The sequence below is a fragment of the Leptodactylus fuscus genome, chromosome 3 (genome assembly GCF_031893055.1).
Source record: "Leptodactylus fuscus isolate aLepFus1 chromosome 3, aLepFus1.hap2, whole genome shotgun sequence".
Classification (NCBI taxonomy): domain Eukaryota; kingdom Metazoa; phylum Chordata; class Amphibia; order Anura; family Leptodactylidae; genus Leptodactylus; species Leptodactylus fuscus.
In genome coordinates, this window is record NC_134267.1 from 96,041,220 (window position 1) to 96,057,965 (window position 16,746).

General features: G+C 37.9%; 1 protein-coding gene across 8 annotated transcripts in view; it reads left to right on the forward strand.

The window, feature by feature from the left end:
• LAMA2 (laminin subunit alpha 2) overlaps nt 1-16,746 on the forward strand; it is a 593,715-nt gene that overhangs the window by 571,365 nt on the left and 5,604 nt on the right. For 7 of the 8 annotated variants that reach the window (XM_075268017.1, XM_075268018.1, XM_075268021.1 and 4 more), the window contains 6 exons: nt 474-533; nt 5,322-5,431; nt 6,275-6,464; nt 8,223-8,378; nt 9,009-9,162; nt 11,191-11,321. In XM_075268017.1, the coding sequence (XP_075124118.1) occupies nt 474-533; nt 5,322-5,431; nt 6,275-6,464; nt 8,223-8,378; nt 9,009-9,162; nt 11,191-11,321 (801 nt within the window). The remainder of the gene's footprint in view (nt 1-473; nt 534-5,321; nt 5,432-6,274; nt 6,465-8,222; nt 8,379-9,008; nt 9,163-11,190; nt 11,322-16,746) is intronic. The other variant, XM_075268020.1, reaches the window with a different exon arrangement.

Sequence of the window (16,746 nt, forward strand, 5' to 3'; positions counted from 1 at the left end):
AATGCAATGTATTTGCATGAAATGAATGTAATTAATAGAAACCGGATCATGCCCTGTAACTATGTGCGTTCACAAGTGTTCTTGTGTATCTAAATGAATTTATTAATAATTAAACTATTTCCACACTTCTGTCATATATTTAAAGCAATTTCTAGAAATTGTGCAAATAACACAACAATAATTTACAATAAATTTCATACCTGATACCTACAGTATGTGTTAACTAAAGACTTACAATTATTACATAATAGCCAATTATTTATAGGTTGTTAGACCATTGTAACTCGATGGTATATGTAAAAGATGTCCTTTAGTTATTAATGGTTACTGATATACAATGTGAACGCATAATATTGACAAAAATGCTATTCTTCTGTTTTTCTGCCTTTAGAAGTGCTAGATTTGTATTGAGTGTGCCTGACAAAGTACGGCAATTCTAACAACTGCTTTGCCTCTTATTTGCTGCACCATAGGAGCCTGACACCACTGAAGTGAAGAGTGCCAATATCACAGATGAGCTTGATTCTACAACGGTATCCATTCCCTCTCACCTGCTTAACGTGGTTCTTTATCATTTCTCTGTATTATCTTTTCAGTGACACAGACCTAATCATTTCTATTTCCTTCTTTTTTTATTCCTGTGTACTGTGAGCAGAATGAAGGATATGACAGGACTACCTCAACTTACAATTATTCTCTTTCAGGGCCTCCTATAGCAAGAGAAATGGAAATGTGTCCTAGTGTGCCAGTCTACAACATGTCTCGCTAATCTACACAATCACTATAGGCACACTTACAATGGGTTCAGTTGATGACTACGTAGGTCAGGAGCAGACATTCCCTCCTCGCACCCCGCCGTTTGTTATTGCAATTTGCTTTCCATGCATATTATCCTTTGTGCTCGATAGAAACCAGAATATAAAGTAAGGCGACCAAGATCAGGACAAGTGGTCAAATGTTTTTGTTTTTACACAAAGCTCCAGACATACTGCCATACCTGCAGTCACCACTAGAAGGAACCAAGAGCCAAATTTATATATATCCTACTAATATTATAAGTGTGAAAGTTTGTGTGTTTGGATGTTTGGATGTTTGTGAGTTTGGATGTTTGTTCCTCAATCACGCTAAAACGCCTGGACGGATTTGCGTGCAATTTTCCACAAACATAGTTTTCCCTTAGGATTGAGTCACAGGCTACTTTTGGTGCCACTAAACAACATGGCTTCCTATCAGGAGACTCACAAAAGCAGGACTCCTAGCCCCAGCTATAGACTCACACACACTGCCTGGCATTTCCTGCCTCAACCTGCCTGCACACTCCTTACTGTCACATTTACATATAGCTTTCCACTGTCTGTATCACTACATACACAATACAACACATCACATTGTCTGTATCACTACATACACAATACAACACATCACATTGTCTGTATCACTACATACACAATACAACACATCACATTGTCTGTATCACTACATACACAATACAACACATCACATTGTCTGTATCACTACATACACAATACAACACATCACATTGTCTGTATCACTACATACACAATACAACACATCACATTGTCTGTATCACTACATACACAATACAACACATCACATTGTCTGTATCACTACATAAACAATACAACACATCACATTGTCTGTATCACTACATACACACTCACACACACTGCCTGGCATTTCCTGCCTCAACCTGCCTGCACACTCCTTACTGTCACCTCAAGAGTAGCCCTCACTCTACTCACTCACATTTACATATAGCTTTCCACTATATAACACATCACATTGTCTGTATCACTACATACACAATACAACACATCACATTGTCTGTATCACTACATACACAATACAACACATCACATTGTCTGTATCACTACATACACAATACAACACATCACATTATCTGTATCACGACATACACAATACAACACATCACATTGTCTGTATCACTACATACACAATACAACACATCACATTGTCTGTATCACTACATACACAATACAACACATCACATTGTCTGTATCACTACATACACAATACAACACATCACATTATCTGTATCACGACATACACAATACAACACATCACATTGTCTGTATCACTACATACACAATACAACACATCACATTGTCTGTATCACGACATACACAATACAACACATCACATTGTCTGTATCACTACATACACAATACAACACATCACATTGTCTGTATCACGACATACACAATACGACACATCACATTGTCTGTATCACTACATACACAATACGACACATCACATTGTCTGTATCACTACATACACAATACGACACATCACATTGTCTGTATCACGACATACACAATACGACACATCACATTGTCTGTATCACTACATACACAATACGACACATCACATTGTCTGTATCACTACATACACAATACGACACATCACATTGTCTGTATCACTACATACACAATACAACACATCACATTGTCTGTATCACGACATACACAATACAACACATCACATTGTCTGTATCACTACATACACAATACAACACATCACATTGTCTGTATCACTACATACACAATACAACACATCACATTGTCTGTATCACGACATACACAATACGACACATCACATTGTCTGTATCACTACATACACAATACAGCACATCACATTGTCTGTATCACTACATACACAATACAACACATCACATTGTCTGTATCACTACATACACAATACAACACATCACATTGTCTGTATCACGACATACACAATACAACACATCACATTGTCTGTATCACTACATACACAATACAACACATCACATTGTCTGTATCACTACATACACAATACAACACATCACATTGTCTGTATCACTACATACACAATATAACACATCACATTTGCTAGCCCACCAAACTTTTTAAAGCACTTTTACAGTTTCACACGTCTGTGTCCGCCCAATTCTCAAATCACTGCAGACGAAGTCGCGGGTAAAAGCTAATATATATATATATATATATATATATATATATATATATATATACTATTCAGCACTAGTGCATGCAGTAACCCTCCATGTTTCTTTTAGCTGCTTCTGCAGGAGGAAGGCATGTTATCTATTAAATACATTGCAAAGCATTTCGTGCTGTGCATAAAAAATAAAGTTCTGACCAACAATAGAAAATTAATCAATGCACAAGAAGACGGTAATGGATGTAGGTTACATTTACCAATCCCAGTGTTATAGTCACAGTTGCAGCTGTAATCTCTACTACCTACAAAAGAATAAGTAGCATGCAATTATATTTTTGGTATTTTTTCGATTAGAGACCATGATTATTACATTTTTTGATATTTGCTTTGGGTAGACATGCTTTCATGATCACCACCAAGATGCTGACTGTGACCGATAGCTAAAGACTCTAATCCCAACCATTTAACCTACCCATGTAACCTAGTTTCACCACCATTGTTGGGAAATGTAATCTTCTTGGAAGCATGAGGCGTAACTTAGTCTCTTAGTGCTGTCTTGTGACCTTATTTTTTATATGGTTTCCCTTTGATCTATTGACAGACCCTATGTCACCTTCCGATCGAACTAGAAAGCATTTTGAGACATTTAAAGTCACAATTGATAAATGTTCTCTCCGACATGACTGTCATTTTTTACCAACAGAATCGAAAACTAAAAACCTTTGTTCAAACAAGTGTAAATCTGGCACTTCTCAAATACATCAAAGACACCAAAAATAGCATTTCTTAAGACTGGCATGAGATACATAACAATTTTACTAAGAAAATATGGCCCACCTTGATCCCTACCCTGCTCACTTTCTTAAAAAGTTGCTAGTGAGGAGCAAAAACAAAAGTGGTATATCCTTACTGCAAATATGATCCATGCACCAAAGATGTGCCAGTTTTCCGCTGTAGATAGAATAGTACATTTCCTTCCATTCTGTTTTCAAATTCAGTACTCAAAAATAATATACCTTTTGGAGGACTACATTAGTACAATGAACATGATTTAAAAAAAAAAAAAAAAAAACTTCAGAAAACATACACTTTGTTCATAAATGGAATTTTAATCCAATAAAAGTGTAAAAGAATTTATGCATTGTAGTAGTATTGTCTAACATATATTGAGTATTCATAACTGTACACAATGAGTATTGGGTTGATGGTAAAAATAAAATCCCATTTGCGATATTTACAGCATTAACTAGTTTGACTTCTAAACTCACAGTATTAGATTTCCAAATTGCTTCACTATAGTGTGTATAGATAGATAGATAGATAGATAGATAGATAGATAGATAGATAGATAGATAGATAGATAACCATACACGAACGACAAAGGTTTCATCTTTCCACACATCCTTCCTTTAAAGTTACTTGTTACCGGGATTTTTGTGCAACTAGTTAAAGAAGGAATCAATACTAATCACAGAGTCGTCCTGTAGAAAGGTCTTTGCATGAAGCAGTTTGTAATTTAGAGATCAAAATATAAAAATACATTGAGAAAACCAACATGATTTTCACTATATTACAAAAGCAGCAATGTAGACGTTGTTGTTTTTGGTGTTTTTTTTTTACCTGACTTGACTTCTGTATCAGCTGTACTGAAGATAAAAAATACTGATATAAAAGCTGATGATTGTACAGTAAAATATTTCATTGTGTTAGGGTCCAAGCAGAGTCTTAGTGCACATAATTTACAGCATGGCTTCTGTTTCTAGACACTGCTTTTACATACTAGTTATGGTGCCCCCTGGTGTTCATTTGATTCTTTTTTAGAATGTCCATTTTATGTGTCCAATGCCAGTGGTTACATACCCTCAGTTCTCCTCTCAGATGACTCTTGCTACTGTTCAGACCAGTCAATAAGAATCAGCTCACTAGAAGCTATATCTGTCGACCAGGATTGGACACATTAGGTGAACGTTCTGGGGGGGGGGGGGGGTATAAAAAGAACACCAGGGTATGTTATAAAAATTGTAGACTGGCAATATTTGCATATAGAAGTTTTTTCTTACAATTATTCAATTTAAAAAATTATGTTTTGTGTGAACCAAAAAAAAATTCTAATATTAAGCTTAGCATGAAAAAATGTCTTCAGAGAGGCTCAATTGTGGTAAACCGAGCCATAATAGGAGTAATATTTATATTATAATAGTCATACCATTTTGGCAAATAGGAAATAAATACACATCCACTGTATATTATCTGCACTATCTATATTCTTTCTTTAAACCTCAAAATTTTAATTTTTAAAATGAAAAAAAGTAGAGTTCTATGTACATCTTTGTTTTTTCAAGGGTTGTGCGGCTGACATAAGACCAGAAATTATACAAGGAGGAAAACAGTTTGGCCTCTCCAGAAACAGCCACATGGCATTTGCATTTGATGATACCAAAGTGAAGAACACGTAAGTCAACATCCACTGTACATGTACGCCAGGTTTTTACTATTTTATTATAGAGGCAGTTTTAACTTTCTGTGACATTATTGGCACCTGAATGGCTCCTGCTGTAAACTCATGAGAGCCATCTGCTTGCCATGGTAACTTCTTGAAGACTCCTAGACTAACCATTGCACAGCTACCATTGAGCCATGCCTCATACAGGGTTCAATAGTAACATAGTGCTTTTCCCCTAGATTACAGTACAGAAGTATTGCAGTCTATGGCGCAAGCGCTGTAATGGTTACATTTGCAAGCGCCCTGGGTGGGGGTGGGAGGATAAAAATACAGTGTCAATAAAATTGTGAACCAGTTTCTTTTACAAGTATAAACAAGATGAAAGAACCACCCCTTCTCTATTTTACATGTACAAAAATAAAATAAGTACTTCTTGGATTAAACAAATATATATATATATATATATATATATATATATATATATATATATATATATATATATATATATACCATGCCCGAAATGACCATACTATTAAAATTTTAATCAAATATTGTGAATGCCAATACAGTAAGTAAAAAAAAAAAAATCAAACATGGCAGATTGCTGTTGTTTCAATGCTTTGCCTCCAAAAAAATTAAATAGAAAGCGATCAATGCATTCCCCAACAATTTCAAATAAAACTACAACCTCCCCCACGTTTTGTGGGCATGGGTTATGAGGGTCAGAGTAAGCTCTCACATTTAGAAAGGAGAGAAAAAAATGACATTCAAATACGAGAAAGAGCTGTGGTGGGAAGAGATTCATTTTGTTTTATTTTCCTGTGGTTTTCTGATAACATTATATACTTACAGTCTATCAATAGAACTTGAACTTCGCACCACGGCGGATTCAGGCTTGATCTTCTACATGGCTCGTATCAATCATGCTGATTTTGCCACAATTCAGATTAAAGATGGAATGGCACACTTTAGATATGACCTTGGAAGTGGAGACACTACCACAATGGTTCCTCAAAGAGTGAATGATGGAGAATGGCATAAGGTAGATAAATAATCTGAAATTCTTTATTTATATACTATTAAATTATTATGGCTGTGACATCCAAGCATTATTGTTGGACTGTGAGGAATGCCCCTCCCCCCCAACAGTAATCTAACATAGCATTTTATTGTCAGAGGGGGCTTTCCTTACTGTCCAGCCATGATGCCACTGTCAGGAATGCCCTTCTGACAGTGGGGAGAAATTGGTGCCGAAATTAACGGCACCGTTATCGCCAGTCCCAGGGCACATAACGGGAAAGCCAACAGTGTGCTGAATTCAGCACACTGTCGCTTTCTAACGGTGTAACCCCTTAGAGTGTTAACGGTGATAAACTGCACATGCCTGAGGATATTAAAAATCCTCTTTAAACAATAAATAATAAATAACACCCATTTTAATGTAGTAGCAAAACCCCCTTTATAGCTCAGCAGACACTATAGTGACAAGCAAGTTTTATTTTATATCAACGCCATTAAACCTTCTGCACACAACCGTAGTGTCTGCAAATACTGATCCGCAAAAAAAACAAAAAAACATCCACATTATATCAGTATATCATCCACAATCACTGATCTTGTATGATTCCCTACACTGCTCTGTGCCACAAATGCAACCAAAAATAGTACAGGCTTCATTATCTGTGGTCCTTGAATATGGCACAGACATAAAACTATAAAAATTGCATTCATAGAAGTGAATGGATTCACTGACTTAGAAGCACTAGAAGAATCGCTAATCATCAAACTTCACTTTTATTAATAAATGTATAAAAACGTGAATATATATATAAACCCAAAAAAACAATAGGTCACAATGGAACATCACTTCTATTGAACGTGAGACTATAGCACTATCACAGTGTGTCTAATGGTAGTGGCAGGGCAGTTCAGTGAATCCATTTGAACTAAGAGACAACATTTTTTGAAATCAGTGATTTCATAGAAGTGAATGTGGCCATCCTTTTATCCACAATTTTGGATTTGCAATTGCAGATAAACACTGTGGTTGTGTGCATGAGGCCTTATATAATCCTTCTAAAACCGGCTTTCAGTAAAGGGCACTCAAAAATATCCTAGAAAATGTTCATGAAGAGATGACATTGTATTATGGCAGTAGCTGACTGATCCATATGCTTTGGTCTGGTGCTTGCCGATTAACTACTTTGCATTATATTAAAATAGAATCTGAAGGTTACAAAAGGTGATATGTAATGGAGTATACCATTTCCCTCGTCTAAATGAGGCGATTTGACAATGGTTTTACACAGCTCCTATTTAAGCACAATAAAATAAGTAGCAAGTCTTCTGTAATATTTATGATGAATAACTTTCCTCGAGAATTGGAATCATGCATGTTTTATTGATTTTTTATGGGGATTTTATTTCATTAAGCTGTGTCTCCTGACAGTGTGTATGAAGGGTAAACAGGGGCAGAAATGGTGTAAATGATTAGATTGAATGTCTTATTGTGCTTTTCATCCTGTAGGCTGCTTTACCAGTCAGCATTAGGCTTTGTTCACACATAAAAAGGCAATGTCTTTTAAGGAAATGGAATCATCTTAGTGAAGTGTTATACAATCCATTCATGTTATGTCATTCATATCAACCAGCTTAACGTAATGGAAAATACAATAAGAGCGTAAAAAATATAAGTCCAAAATCTCGTAAGAAATTCTGTGTTAAAGGCAATTGTTTTAAATTACTTCCAGTCTGTGCAAAAAGTTCTCTCTGTCTATTATTAAATGTGTTTTCCTCCAAGATAAACATATTCAGAACAAAGCAGACAGGATATCTGTTTGTCGATGGAATTGCAAACAGCACAAACAGTCCAAAGAAAGCAGACATTCTGGATGTGGTGGGCATGTTGTACGTTGGCGGTCTGCCTATTAATTATACTACCAAGAGGATTGGCCCGGTAAGACCGCAGTTTGATTTTATATTTCCTCCGTACTTTATTGTGCCTGCTGTAGGTCAGACTATTTTTAAGACTTTTTAAGCTGTGTGACTGTGAAAGCGACATTTTAGAGTCTATATTTTTTTGATATTTTGTACAGTTTGTTTAAAACCATTTATTTTCCTTTTTCTAATGGTTTACAACAATAAGTAAACTAGAATTGAACTTTTTTTTACTTTACATGTTATTGCTGTTTAGATAATAGTTTGTGTAATTTATCAGATTCTTTTCAGTTTCTGTTTTTCAAAAGAGCTACAACAATAGATTAAATTGTATCTTCTGTCATTTGCTTGCTCGGACATGCAGGACTTTTTGTATGTCCAAAAAAGAAAAGTCTGCATACAGACACCGGCGGTTTGTTTTAAAAACACATTCAAATGAATAGGTTTTAAAACTGACCGCTGGGTTGCCTTCCCCTATCTAGTATCTCTGGGGAATAGGACGGAGACCCGGCGGGCGGTCACGGGCACAAGTGTGCAGTTGTCCGACTTACAGTTGTCCGACTCCTATTTTAATAATTTTATACTATTTAATAGTGCTGCCAGTGCGGCCATAAACATAATAACGTGTGCATTGCCTTTTTGTCTTCAGGTTCTCTACAGTATCGATGGCTGCATTCGAAATTTTAGAATGGTGGAAGGAAATACAGACTTTAATAATCCAACCTCCAGCTTTAATGTTGGTTCATGTTTTGCCAATCCACAGAAAGGAACATATTTTGACGGATCAGGGTTTGCTAAGACAGGTAACTATTGTTGATGTGTATTGTTAACATCTAATACACTGTGATAAGCGCAAGAAAAAGCAGTAAAGTGTACCGGTCACCACTCTTAAAGGGGTTGTCCCATAACAAGGATCCTATCTATACTGCTTGTTAATGTGGATTTAAGACTTTTCCTAAATACAATGCTTCAGCAAAACTGCTTTGTTTGTCCACTATCTTAATTTATTCACTTCATTGTTGACACTGCGTTTTTATGGCCCTTGGGATTATCTGCTCAAATGTCAAGTGACGTAGCTGCCTGCTCTCAGGTGGGAGGGAGGAGGGGCTAAGTGCACGGGAGCGAGCCTGTGTCTGTAGCTGTTCCTGTGTCTACACCACACATGTGACCTAGCTTCCTGCTCTCAGAAAAAGGAGGGGGGAAATGAGTGCTGCTTTCTTATATAAAACAGTATAAATCCTAGTGGACCTGGTCCCTCTGCTCACTAGGATTTAGCTTTCTTATATAAAACAGTCTAAATCCTAGTGGGCTAAAGGACCTGGTCCCTTAGCCCACTAGGATTTAGCCGACACTATATAGAACAAGGTAAATCCAAGTGTCATAGGACCTTTGATGACATCACAGGCCCTTCAGTCGTCCCATAGGATCACGCTATGTGGTGGGTGGAGCTACACACCAATTTGCGAGTGGGGCTAAATTGGAGGTAGTCAGACAGTATGGCTTTGCATATGAAACCCCGCCCACCAATTGACGTTGAAAACCAGGAAGAAAGAAGTCTTTGCAGCAGCGAAGACTGGTGAGTAAGGGACATGGGAATACCCCTTTAACATGTCTGTTAGTGGATACTTGCATTTCACATAATACAACAGTTCTACAGCATCTTTTATTTAAAAGATTTGGGGGAACGTTTGTCTGAAAAATACAGTATATTATACAGCTGCATATAAATATCCTAATTCCAACTGTGTTTTCACTAATCACTACACAGCGTGGGGTACATGCTGTGTAGTGAATAGGATAGTCGTTACAATCCCAGCTCTGCTTAATCAACAAACAGTTGTGTCCGGTACTACAAACTCAGCTCTGCTATACCGATAAACTGAGGGTGTAGTGTCCGATGTAGGTGAGATGATGTTTAGGAGATGTAGATGTAGGAGAGCTGGCAGATATGCAGCCGACACACTCACACACACACTCAGCTCTGCTAACATCGGCCAGCTATGCTACATCTCTGGTGTAGCAGCTCTGCACTACACCCAACCAACCCTCCATCTACTCCTCCTGTCACACACATCTCGTGTGTAGCAGAGCTCAGCACACTCAGCTCTACTACGTCTCTACAACAGAGAGTAGAGATGTAGCAGAGCTGAGTGTGTGCTGAGCTATGTTACACCAGATATGTGTGTGACAGGAGGAATAGCCAAGCTGAGCGCATGGCTGGCTCTGCTTCATTTCGCCATAGGTACGCATTGACCAGCGTTGATTGGCCAGTTTTACAGCATTCGGCCAATCAACGCCGGTTCTGCTGGAGGAGGAGTCTAAAATCGGACCAGAATGGAAACTGCTGTGGACGGCTCTTAGACTCCGCCTCCTCAGACAGAACCAGCGTTGATTGGCCGAATGTCGTAGACTGGCATTCCTATGGGAAAAAGTCTGCTCCGGCATATCGCAAGCTGACAGGGGATCCCGACATAATAAAGGTACTTGATGCCCCCAGACATGCTTCCCCTGCTGTCCGAGTTGCTTTCCATGGTGTTGGCATCATTTCCTGGGGTGTCTTAGTGGACTTGGTGACCCTCCTGAGTCGAATGGTGGGATCCCCTGTAGCGAAGCATTTTCTCCCATAGACTATAATGGGGTTCGATATTCGTTCGACTAGTCGAATATTGAGATGCTATTCGTAACGAATATCGAATATCGAACATTTTACTATTCGCTCATCTCTAGTGCTTACTCTTTAATTACATTCATTGCAATATATTATTTATCATGACTTTTTAGCTTTGTGTCTGTCGTACAATTAAGTTATATGTTGTATTTCTGTATTCCAGTGGGAGCTTTCAAAGTGGGTACAGATCTGTCAGTAGAACTAGAATTCCGTACAACAAGGACTAATGGTGTGCTTATTGGAATTAGTGGCAAAAAGATGGATGGACTAGGTATTGAACTGGTAGATGGCAAAGTAAGTGACTTGTATGTTTACTCAAAAATACCGTACATGTAACAATAATGTATCATCACATAGCAACTCTTCTGTTATTACTGAATCCATTATTTTTTTTAAAAAATATATCAATTAATTAATTTAATGATTTTTTTTAATTATCAATATTTACCATATCATAGAGTACAATGTTTCGGAAAAAACTCTCTCACAATCACTTAAAGTAAGTTAAAGCAAAAGTTATTGCCATATAAAGTGACATATGTCAGTTTTGAAAAAATAGGGGCCTGTCCTGAAGGTGTTTTTTGATCATATCGTTAAGGGGTTAAACACTGGGTCTTTCCACAAAAGGGTGTGAAAGCGCAACCCCATTGCCCTATGAAGAGGGTCTCAGATGCTACTTTTGGGTAGTGTACCTGCTGCAAAATCAGGGCCAAAACCGCAGCTTTTCCACAACTTTTGGCCTCAGTCTTACTTTGATATTACAATGACATTTGTGATAAGATACCACACTGTAGCAAGTTATAAGATGTTATTTAAAGACTGATACACGTGTCGGCACAGGAGCGGACATATCACATGTGCAGCTATTTATTATGTTTAATCACCTCATGGTTCATGGATGGCAAACCCAAAAAAATCATAAAGAAAACTGCAGGCCACTATAGAGCATTACAGTATGAAGGGGCTACTGTGAGACATTATACTGTATGGAGGCCACTAGGGGATATTATAGTGTGTGGAAGGGTCATTATGCTGTTGGGGACATTAAATTGTCCTCGTAAGAGTATGTTGCAGAGCTCCAAATTAATAATTAATTAACAGGCCTAGATGGACTGCAGCCATCTTGACCTGGAGAACCACACACACACGCAGCTGATAGTGTATCAAGTGAGTTCTGATTTATTGTTACAGAAGAGGCAATATTTATACAGACAAACGCAGGTTGGACTTATAACATTTCAGGATTGGATGTGGAGTGCTGACTAATTACACTTCAACAGGAAACTACCCCCCTACAGTCACTGTATCTCAAGGCTCAGAAGATAATTACACATCAAAGACCTTTGTGTCACTTCTTGGATCTAACTTCCAGTGTTTCTATAGAACATCCTGTGTTACACACTCTTGACACAAAGGTGCAACTCTGAAGTCAATCAGCTAGATAAGGATTCATTAGCATTCCATTTCCTGGTAGCCCATAGCATCTCCATGTTAATTAGTCTAACCAATTCCTTTTGAGACAAGACTACATATCTTTGCTAGAGAAAGATGGATGAAAAATACGAGATAGAAGATATGATTCTAACAATTCCCCCATTTTGAGATAATTGGATACAGGAATTCATATTTAGGTACTTCAGTGACTTAACGTCTACTGCTGGACCTTCCCAGATTCCCCTTATATATATTCCTGTATTCCAAATTAATCTCAACCATAGTTCTGGCCTGTTATTTTCAGTCTGATTATACATTCACTTGCTTATACTATGTATCATTACTTCCTGTTGTGTTATGAAAACAGCTATATAACATGACTGAGGCTAATATGGGGCTATGAGTACATATCCTACAGTCTGACACATTCAGATCAAGATCATATGATGTTTTAAAAAAAACAAACTTATTGTCCCACTCATTGTCAAATGTTCTATGTAGGCTTATCGCCAGAATAATCTATAACAGTAACATCGGGTGAATCTTCTTCGCTGTTTGTGTAGAGACTTCTTTGCAATGTGAAGCATGGATACAGTTAGGCTTTCCGTCAAGTCTCATAGAAGTATTAGTAGTTAGCAGCACTTGGAGGGAATCATCAAATCTTGGTTCAAGAGGATTTCTCACGTGTCATCAATCTCTTGGCTCAAATGAATAGGTCCCGTCCACTAACTTAAAATCTGAGAGGGAGGAGAAAACTCAAAACTATACATTAGTCAGATGTTTTTGCCAAGACATCACATAGTCAGTCAGTACGCCATAACACAATCCTAACCTAGGGGCTGACCCAAAGTAAGTTTGCTATGGGCTAAAACCAATTCTTCTGTCAGGAGGATACCTTACAGAAAATACAAATACAAGTGACACACTACATCTTCAGTATCTGCAGCCCACTTGTGATGGCTTCCTTCACCAGATATGCCCCAGGCCATCCTGAAGAGATATCACTATACACACAAGCACGTACTTATACCGTCTCACCTTTAGTAGTTACTAAAGTTATAGTTATAGCATATAGTTATCCTGCAATCCCTGGAGCAGGTACAAGGGCTCTGGGCATGGCTCAAAGACACTTTTCATTTACAACATGCCATGCAGGCTCACATATATCTGTCAGTAGTGATACTAAATCCTGCAGCCGCCCATCCTCCGCTCACCAGGTCACACATGGCTACTTCTACTCAAAGAAACTTTTCACTTTTCCTGAACTCTGCTCAATCTGAAATACATTATTTCACCTGTGAAGTGTGTGCCTCTATCAGACTCTATCATCTCAGGTATCCCCAATCTACACACAAGCTCAGATATCAATTTCTTGGCAGTTACCTGTGTCGTTGCTCGGCTGATCCAACCTGAGAACAAAATACACACAGACCAACACATATTTGTACGTTCAGATTCAGGCAATTGTATGTAATGGATACAGGGATTTTGGTGTGCATGCGGTGTGTCTTAACTACCTGTCCTGGTTTGTGTAGAGCACCTATGTGACATGCTTTTACGTGATTCCCTGCAGCCCTTCCAACCTGAGGCAAACTATAGTTTACCCACTAGTGACTCCATGGCATTTCAAGAGGCATGCACCTTACCGTGGGCCAAACCAGCCATTTGGGGGTACACTGATTTATCCCCCATTTTCACATTCCTTCACATTCTCTGGCACCAGCCTTTGTCCATTTCTCAATTTCCTCACCAGTCACCTTAGAGTACAGCCCCTTGGGGTCTGCTATTTTTCTCACCTGGTTGAGACCCTTCCATGGTAGTAGCACCGTTGCTCAATCAGCCTTCTAATTTCCAATACTCTCAGGGTCTCTTCCCTTTGTGTGAGCTCTGACTTTCACAATTGCCAACTGCTTACGGAGCAATGTGGCCTCCATCAACTGACTTACTAAGTTTCCTTTCTTAATTGGTTTGCCCTGTGCCGTCAGGAAGTTCCTGGACCTCCATATTGGACCATAACCATGTGCAATGCCAAACGCATACCTGGAGTCAGTGTAAATGTTTGCTGTGCTATCAGGCTCCTATAAGGTCAGCCTCTTATACTGACGTGTGGTGGAAGGGCTTCTTATACTATGGTGTCATGTATGATGACTACAGCATACCCTGTATTCAAATTTGCCTTTTTCTGTTAGGTACCTGGAACCGTCCACAAACATCTCATAGCCAGGATTCTCCAATGGGGCATCAGTGACATGACTGAAGCCGCCTCTTCTGAGAGGGAGTTTAAAAATATCTCATCTACTAAATATCTCATTATCTACTTCCCCCTTTGAATCATGAACTCCTACTGGTATAAGAGTTGCAGGATTCAAAAGTCAAATAACGCTGAAATGAGATGTTTGAGGAGGATGTAGAGCAAATTCCATGTTGCTCTATCTTGCCAAAGAAATATGACATCTGTCTATCTGTGTGAGGATTGCCTTACCACCGTTCTGATAGAGGAAAACACATCAGGTTCATGTCTGTCTATCTGTAGCACAAAAAAAATTAAAATTATCAACATATCACAATAATATTCACTTCATTTCCCATAAAACATTTGCCTAATCTTTTAATACTCTGCCTATTTCTGGCAGTGTCACATCCCCTATTACTTCTCTTGACTCTTTTTAGTTAAGGTGACAATAAGAGACACTTCTAATTAGATTTCCAGTGTCTCACTTTTAAGTTATACAGGGCAATACAATACTCTATTTACCCTTTAGCCATTATACAATAGGACTTTTGACACTAATTAAGACAATAATTAAGACATTCTGTTGTTTGAGGGTCCAGCCATTGTAAGTGGCTGGCTGGCTGGCTAAAACTTGCCAAACCTGTATTCAGACTTATTTATACAATCCTAAGTAAATTCAATTCTCTACAACTTCTAATTATTCCAGAATTATAACTAATTCATTAAATGCTCAAAATATATCAGCAGAGAAGGCAAAAACTTTAAGGGATCAATCTATCTTCCCCCTCCCCCGTCATAACAAGAGTTTATACACAAAAACACATTACAGAGCAGATATCCGAGTGACTTCTGATCTACTTAGTCAGATGTCTATCACCTTGTAGCAAACAATGCCGCAGAAATACCACTTTTTGTTTTGCAAAACTACGATTTATCTTTACCTGCGTGTACATATTAAGATAGCTCACATGCATTGCCTACCCCTTTATGGTGCCTTTTTCCCATATCAGAAAGATCATCTAAATAACAATGACTAAGTACATCTCATATTTACCAGAAGACATGTAACACATATGGGCCCATTCATTTCCATACATACATGCATACTTCACACTGGAGCTCCAGACAACACACATCCATTAAGTCATAAAGAACTTGTCAAATTTTCATATATTTTGTACAGTGATATATCACTTATTGTCTTCGTTTCCTACAAATAATCACAGAGTTAGTTATAATTCCTGCACAGCTGAATATTGAGGAAAAATAAACAAACAAATCATTAGTTGGCTTCGTCTTCTCATAAATGTGTATATCACTGGAAAATAAACATAATAATGATTATCTAAAATTTATGACATTAATCCAATTCTAAAGACATTAAATATGATTTAAACCGCTAATACTGATACCAACATTACATATTAATATTTCTGTGCAGTTTTTGAATATGTCTATGGCAAATCCCTCTCTTCTAATTACCACAGATGTTCAGAACCTTTTAACCTATATTTGAGGTTTTGCCTTAAGGGCCAACTGCCAGAATTTTAACATTTTTCTTTATGAGATTCCAATCAAAGTTTTTACCACTGTTACACAAGGTTTAAAAATCAAATACTGGCATTTCTGAAAGCAGCTTACACTATAAAGTTATAAATTATTAAACCATATATTCCTAATTGTCCATTCATTATACCAGTGGTTTTACAATGTTACAATTTCACTTATAGCTGACAACTTAGCCACCTGCTGTCTCCCCTTCCTCTTCCCCTCCCCCTTTTTGCTGACTTCTACCAAACCTGCATACCATGATACCTCTGCTGTGGATATACAGAGGACAATAGGAGGTGGGGGAGGGGCCTGACACTCATTGTGAATTTATCTGGTACCTGGGAAAGCTGGGTGGATTCCTCCTTAGTTAGTACAGAAACAGGAAATGACTCAGACAATGAGGCAGCCAGCATAGAAAATTCATCAATGGTAATAGCTGATGTTTCCACTTGTACCTCCCCACTAGGATCAAATTTTATATTTGCACCAAGCACTGTTAAC